At 47.6% G+C, this 7,547-nt stretch overlaps 1 protein-coding gene across 2 annotated transcripts in view; it reads right to left on the reverse strand.

The window, feature by feature from the left end:
* KLHL38 (kelch like family member 38) overlaps window positions 1-7,547 on the reverse strand; it is a 26,179-nt gene that overhangs the window by 17,293 nt on the left and 1,339 nt on the right. For both annotated transcript variants that reach the window (XM_015428958.1, XM_015428957.1), the window contains exons 2-3: window positions 4,534-5,985; window positions 1,059-1,164 (exon numbers count right to left, since the gene is read on the reverse strand). In XM_015428958.1, the coding sequence (XP_015284444.1) occupies window positions 1,059-1,164; window positions 4,534-5,895 (1,468 nt within the window). In that variant the 5' untranslated portion in view covers window positions 5,896-5,985. The remainder of the gene's footprint in view (window positions 1-1,058; window positions 1,165-4,533; window positions 5,986-7,547) is intronic.

Here is a 7,547-nt window from a genome sequence, read left to right on the forward strand (position 1 = left end):
CATGTTTTGTTTTTTTTCCACATCGGAAATCTATGTGTGTTATACAGAATGTAACGCGTGACACACAGATACATGTTGATTTCTGTGTGTGTACGTGCCAAGGAGGCTGTGGCGGATTGTGCCTGCTCTGGCCTGCAGATCCAATTCTGCCCTACCATCCTAGGTGTTTTTCCACACCTGGAGGCGCTTTTCTGCCACTCTCAGGGTAGCCTGCCACCACCATCTGACCTTTTGCCAGGACTGCCCACTGGGAGGGTTAGGACCGCCATCTTCCCTTCCAAGTTCTGAGGCCTTGCTGCTGTGTCTCCTGCCGCTCAGTGCCTGGTCACCATGGGGACAATTTACTGCCTTGTGCGCCCCTGGAGGAATAGCCGCTTGACAACTGTGTTCCTCCCTCCCTGGCACCCCTTTTAGAATAGTGTGTCCGAGACAGTGGAGGTCTATGTGGTACAGAGAACCACTACCAGCATCAAAAGTTATAAAGTATTTATTTAAAATAAAATGTTTGCATGCATAATTTTAGCACTGCAACAAACTGAGCAAGGAAAACAAACGAAATGGGGAAAATGCCAGCCTCCAGGTGGAACATGGGATCTCCTTAAATTATGGCTTATCTCACCATTAAAGAGATCAGTTCCCCTGGAGAAAATGGATGGTTTGGAGAGCAGACTCTATGGCATTGTAACCCACTGAGGTCCCTGTTTTACCCTAATCTCCAGGAGTTTCCCAACCTGGATCTGGCAACTCTAACCCCCCATCCCCCACCTGTGGCCAGGGAGGACCTGGCAACCCTAGACCCAGATGGCCCAGGCTAGCTCAATATCACCAGATCTTGGAAGCTAAGCAGGGTTGGCCCTGGTTAGTACTTGGATGGGAGACCTCCAAGGAAGCCCAGGGTTGCTGTGCAGAGGCAGGCAATGGCAAACTACCTCTGTTCATCTCTTTTCTTGAAAACTTCCAAGTGGAAGAAGGAACCAGTCTCCATTGTCATGCAGTACGGAAGAAACTATTCTATCTTGGGATTCTGCATGGTGAAAACCAAATATCATAAACATTACCTCCAGCAATGAAAATCCGGTCTCCAATCACAGCTGCGGGTGCACAGACATTCTTCACCATTCGGGTCTCCATTCGGAACCACATGTTCCTAGACACATGGTATACCTGAGAAACACAAGGGCATGAAATATTTTCTTGGGTTTGGAGTAAAATACTACCCCTAACTGCATACCCCCATTTTCTTTCTGAAGTGAAGGATGTCTGATCTACACCTTTGCAGAAATTATAATCGATTGCCAAAAACAAAACTTAATTTACAGTGCCACCCTAAGCCCATCAAAACCAATGTGCTCAGACGGGTAGAACTCCGCTTAGAACGTCACTGTGAGCAATGCTCCCTCTAAGCTGTGGAGTCTTGTGAGCAAAAATTCTACTTTGTGTGAGCTCCTGGCATTAAAGATGTGAGCAAATGATCTGGCTACTGCATACATTAGTTTGCTCTGGAGCCATCCTTCCTGAGCTAAGACAAAAATGTGTGAGCCGGAGGCTAAAAAACTGTGAACTAGCTCACACTAGCTCAGCTTAGAGGGAACACTGACGGTGAGTTGCCATGATCAGGTTAAGAAGTTCTGTGCTCGTTAACAGCCTCATGTATAGATCTCCCTTGCTGGACTGGGCATGTGAGCATACCTCAGTTATGCATGGAGAACTCTGTCCAAATGCACCTTGAACAAAGATGCCATCCATCTACACTACCCTTGAATGGGATATGCACTCAAATGTGCATCCTCTTCTACATCCTTGTACAATTGGTTGCTCATTGCCTCTTACGGATGACTAGAGCAGCGCTGGCATGATGCAATTTAGCAGCTGGAAAATAGGAAGGAAGCCAACTCTTCTGGTTAGCTATCCTTAGACCATTAGCATCTGCTCCATCTCCCATGTGACTGGCAACTTTCCTCCTTTGTTAGCTGGGACTTGAATGACAAGAGCCGCTGACTCCGTCCTGCCATAGCTAACTGCAGGTAGGGTTGGCAGCTTCCAGATGGTGGCTGGAGATCTCTCGCTATTACAGCTGACAGAGGTCAGTTCACCTAGAGAAAAATGGCCGATTTGGAAGGTGGCATTATACCCCATTATATCCCTCCCATCCTTAAACCCCACCCTCCTCAGCTCCACTCCCAAAATCTCCAGATGTTTCCCAATCTGGAGCTGGCAACCACAACTGCAGATGTCGTTCTTGGTCTCTAATAAAAGAATATCTGATCTCAAAACACTCTGCAGAAATGGCTGTGGATGTGCCCCACTGCTGGACCTCCTGAGGGCACCTGGTATTTCTGGCCACTGTGTGACACAGAGTGTTGGACTGGATGGGCCATTGGCCTGATCCAACATTGGCTTCTCTTATGTTCTTATGACATTAATGGCTGCATTCAGGCAGAGCTAGTTTAGAGCAGTGGTTAGAGTGTCAGACTGAAATCTGGGAGACCCGAGTTCAAATTACCACTTTTCCATGGAAGCTCACTGAGTGACGTTGGGCCAGTCACACTCCGCCAGTCCAAAAATGGAGGAGGGTAGAATTATGTCTACCACCCTGAGCTTCTTGCAGGAAGAAAGATGGGATTATTGTATGTACGTGCTGTCTAGTTGCAACCAGTTTGTGGTGACGCCAGGAAGGGGCTTTCAAGGCAAGTGAGAAGCAGAGGTGGTTTGCCATGGCCTTCCTCTACAGAGCCTTCCTTAGTGGTCTCCCATCCAAGTATCAACCTTGCTTAGCTTCTGAGATCGGGCTATACCATATCATTCCGCATTCCAAGGATGGGGTTAAGGGGTACTTAATAAACAATAATAAATCATTGAATAGATAAATGTACACAGGGGTCGTTTCGTAGAAAAAGAGCTAGGGGAACTCATTAGCATAGCTCATTAGCATATGCCACACCCCCTGACATCAGGGGCCCGGCGGTAGACCTGCAAGGCCGGCAGGAGTGAGAGGAAGCCCCGCCAAGGCCCTCCCTGGCCCCAGGCAGGCAGGGGTGGGGAGAGGCGGGGAGGAAGCAACTTACCCTCCCTCTTCTCCTGCCTCCTCCTGGCTGAATGAGGGCCGGAAGCGGGGCGGCTGGAAGCAGGGGGCGGGGCTTCGTCGTGTGCTCCGCCCCACGCACCTCACCCGGGGGAACTGTGTTCCCCCGCGATCCCCCCCGAAATGACCTCTGAATGTACATGAACATGGCTTGCTGGCAAGCTTGCATCCATACCTCCTATCTCTTCTTTTGTTCCTACACGGAGAATCCTAGTTAGAAACTAATAGTGCAGTCGTAAATAGAGTTATACCATTCTCAGCCCATTTTGAAAGAATGCAGGCACTTCAGTTAACCAGAGTTAGTTTGTCCCTCGCAATCTAGGATCCTTAGAAGGGAGAGGAAATGAATCTTGTGGGCCTAATATTCGTATATCACAGGAATCTGGAGTTAATTTATAACCTGGATTCTGTAAATGAAGGTTGAAGAGGGAAGGAGGAGGCTTGCATGCAAACATGTTAACAACAAGCCAGGCTTGTGTCTATGTTGGTGTAATGTTGGGTTACATCTGAATGCAGCCATTATTTTGTTTAAGGAAGACTCTTGTCTACACAACAGAACGTTCTGCTTGCTTTCCCCACAGCCTGTTTGCTGTGTGTCTCCTTAAAACTTCAGCCTTTACGATGCTCCAAAATAGTTCATTTAGATATTTAAGACTGCTGACATTTGATATTAAAAAGGCACCCAAGGCAGGGTCAGGCCTTTATGGGCACAAGCAGGCAGAAAGGCAGATGACAAAACACAGATGTTTCAGGACTCAGGCTCTGATTGGACCCTGGCCCAGCCAATGGTGCCAACATTTTTGTTGTCATGCTCACAGCAAGAGCTACAGTCCTGGATCCCGTACTGCTAGGATCACCAACTCTGGGTTGGGCAATTCCTGGAGATTTCAGGGTGGAGGCTGGGGAGGGCAGGGTTTGGGGAGTGGAGGGACCTCAGTGGGGTATAATGCTATAGTTTTTACCCTTTAAAGCAGCCATTTTCTCAAAGGGAACTGGTCTCTGCAGTCTTGGGGGTCAGTTGTAATTTCAGGATATCCCCAGGCCCCACCTGGAGATTAGCAACCCTGCACACTGCAAAGTGGATCCAGCTTCCTTGGTGGTCCCCCTCCAAAATAAGCAAAGCATCATCGTGGTAGTAGCTGATCATAATGAAATAATTGTTTCTGCAAACACAAATTTTAAAGGTGATTTTCTGGAGAGGGGAATTCTGGGTTAGGAAAGTGCACCTGGCTGTCTGTCATGCAGAATTCATGGTAAAGGACAGAATCTTATTTTGCTTGTTGAGTCCAGATACAAGTCATTCAGTATGCTGGAGAACACTGGGAGAGCCAAACATGGCGAGAATTGGTGGTCTCATAAATTTGGAATCCTGTCTCTGCATTTGCCCAGTATTCCCTCTGACACTGAGAAACTGACTCAGAGCAGGTAAGACGCTGAGGATTAGTAATTACCTGTACTAGCCGGACAGGATTTTGCATAATATCCTCTCCTCCAAAAAGGTAGATTCTTTGGTCTTTAGCAGACACAGCCGGATGAAGGACAGCCACGGGCATATTTGCCATATGTTCCCAAACGTTGTAGATGCTGTCATACCTTTCCATAGAATTTAGGATTTCCTGGTTCTCCCCCATACCTCCAATGGCAAAAATGTAGTTTTTATAGGCAACACTCCTGTGGGAATAGCGTGGAACCAGCATGGGCTCTACCAGCCGCCACTGATTAAGTTTGAGCGAGAAGATGTAAACATTGTTGCTAACTTGCCCCTTCCCATTGCCAATGGGGATGCCCCCAAGGAGATACACGTTACTGTGCAAGCTCACCGCAGAGGCCTTATAGAGACGTGCTGGGTATTTGGCAAGGGTCAACCATTGGCTCGTCTTCTCATCATACAGCAATACATCCCTCATGGTCTGCTGGTTGTCCTTCCGACCACCGACCAGGACGAGGAACTCTCGGTATGAATATCGCCGTGGAACGTGCCACATGGGCTTGACATCAGGAGCGCTGGTGCTGTACAAAGAAAACATCTGCTTACTCGCCAGTTCCAGGATACTTTGACAAGTGGGTGATGACTGAATGAGAGAGTCGTTGGCAATGAAGTGGAAGAAGAAGGTAGGGTGGACGTACTGAATCCTTACCTTCTTGAACAAGTCTTGGATGTAGCCTTGCCGTGCTTGGACGTCATGCCGAACCCAGGACATGAGGGCCTCAAAGACTTGCTCTTCCTCTCCACAGAGCTCGTCATCTCCAAGATAGTTCAACAATTCCAAGGCGCAAAGTTCTTTCAGGTCTTCGGAAGTGGCTACTTCAGGGAAATGCTTCAGGGCCATCGCTTTTGCTTTCTTGTTGAGACTTTCACAGTGTAAGATTTCTGAGACCCTGATCATGCTGAGACAGTTATCTGGTGTGAGGTGGTTCTGGAGGTAGGCCGAAGAGGCCTCAAACAGTCTCACATACTGGAGCATGGAAGCCGTCTCCATCAGATGCAAAACATTCTCCACTGTTATGAGAATCTCTCCCGTGTAGACGTAAGTAATGATACAATGAAGAATGCCCGAGTCGATACCTTGGAGGTTGACTTTTTCCTGACAGCTCTCTATGAAGTTGTTGCAAAACATTGCCTTGAAGTAAGGGCTGCTTGAAGCAAGCACATTCCTGTGGCAAGGGATTTCGATGTCACTCGTGCACAGAATGACGTCTGTTAGGATTCCGTTTTGCCATAAAACATTAAGCTGCCTTAGCAGTTCAGAGGAGAAGTCCTGGTCTCGGAAGAGCAGGTCTTCTGTGGTCCTCTCTTCCATAGCGAGACTCATAGAGATGTCAACATTAATTCTCCGTGGTGTTTCCTCAAAATTATTCAGCTTGCAAGCTCAGAATCCAACAGTTCTTTAAATATGGACTGTCTAGATCAGAAGTGAGAAAAACCAGCAACATATACCAGTAGAAGAGCATGCAAATCAAGGGAAAGGCACACAGAATCTTATTTTATAAAATAAATCAGGAACACTGGAATCCTGGAGTTACCCCTGTTTCAGGGCGGGGCCAGCTCAATGAGGCTCCCCTGATGATGTGGTTGCTTCAGGCTGCAGATTTGGGGGATGTTAATCTCTTGTTCTTCCTGCCACTAACCAATGCCTGCCCATCTGCCCTCTTGCTGCTCCACCCAGGAGACTGTCCTCCTTATCTTCTTGTTCTCGCAGGTCTCTTGGAAAGCAGCACGGCAAGCAGCCCGTGTGTGTGTATAAAGTGCCATCAAGTCGCAGCTGAGTTACGGTGATCTCAGCAAGGGGCTGTCAAGGCAAGTGAGGTGGTTTGCCATTGCCTTCCTCTGCAGAGTTTTCCTTGGTGGTCTCCCTTCTAAGTGCTGACCCTCTTAGCTTCCGAGATCTGATGAGATCGGGCCATACCATGTCACCTTCCCTCCCAATTTCAAATGCATACAAGATCCGTTTTCTCCATGAGAGTTTGGTTACCAGGACAATCAAAATGGTGGCCCAACTCTCATTGAGAGGAAGCAGTCTCATAATTCATGATGCCTTATAGAGGATGCACAGCTTGATGCACTATTTGTTAAAGAGATCAGGGTTGATTAAGAGCTAAGGAGGGTCATCTCCATCAGCTCATGGTCAGTAGCAGCCTCAGTGAGGGGGGAGGAAGTATCCCAACTCTGGTTTGGGTAAATTCCTGGAGATTTAGGGCATGGCCTACTGAGGCCAGAGTTTGGGAAGGGGATGAAGTTCAGCAGTAGGGTTCTCAATCTCCAGGTGAAGCCTGGAGATCACCTAGAATTACAACTGATCTTTTGAGTACAGAGATTAGTTCTCCTGGAGAAAATGGCTGCTTTGGAGGAAGGACTCTATGGAATTATACCCTACTGAGCTCCTTTCATTCCCCAAATTCCACCCTACGCATTTTCCAGGAATTTCCTAACCTGGTGTTGACAACTCTACTCATCAGGGATGTTAAGTGACTCTAGAACTTCAATTTTCCTAAACTCTATGGTATACCATGGAGTCCGCCCTCTGAAGTGCTATTTTCTCCAGGGGAACTGATGTGACGTCCATAGTCTGGAGATCAGTTGTAATTCCAGGAGAACTCCAGGTCCCTCCTTGAGTTGTTAACCCGAGGGGATGTGTGATTATTGCCAGCACCTCAAATGCCGAACCGTCCTGAGCTACCGCTGTTTAACAGCTTGAATAATGCGAGCCACAATTTAAAAGGAACACAGATATATCTTTAAAGCATACGCAGCAAAACGAACAAACCGATCACTGCTTCAGCCCCAAAGCTCAAAGCAAACAACTTGTTCACGATAAATATTTTGAACACAGACATGGTGTTGGCCTTTCGTTCTCATGAAGCACTTGTCGTTTTAGAAACTTTGATCTCCTCCACCCACACCCCCCCCCCAATTTACTCATTCCCAAAGAATGTAGCTCTGGCAGAGCAGTATGACAAACAAAAT

This window comes from Gekko japonicus, unplaced genomic scaffold (assembly GCF_001447785.1).
Source record: "Gekko japonicus isolate JY-2015 unplaced genomic scaffold, Gekko_japonicus_V1.1 scaffold1004, whole genome shotgun sequence".
Lineage (NCBI taxonomy): Eukaryota > Metazoa > Chordata > Lepidosauria > Squamata > Gekkonidae > Gekko > Gekko japonicus.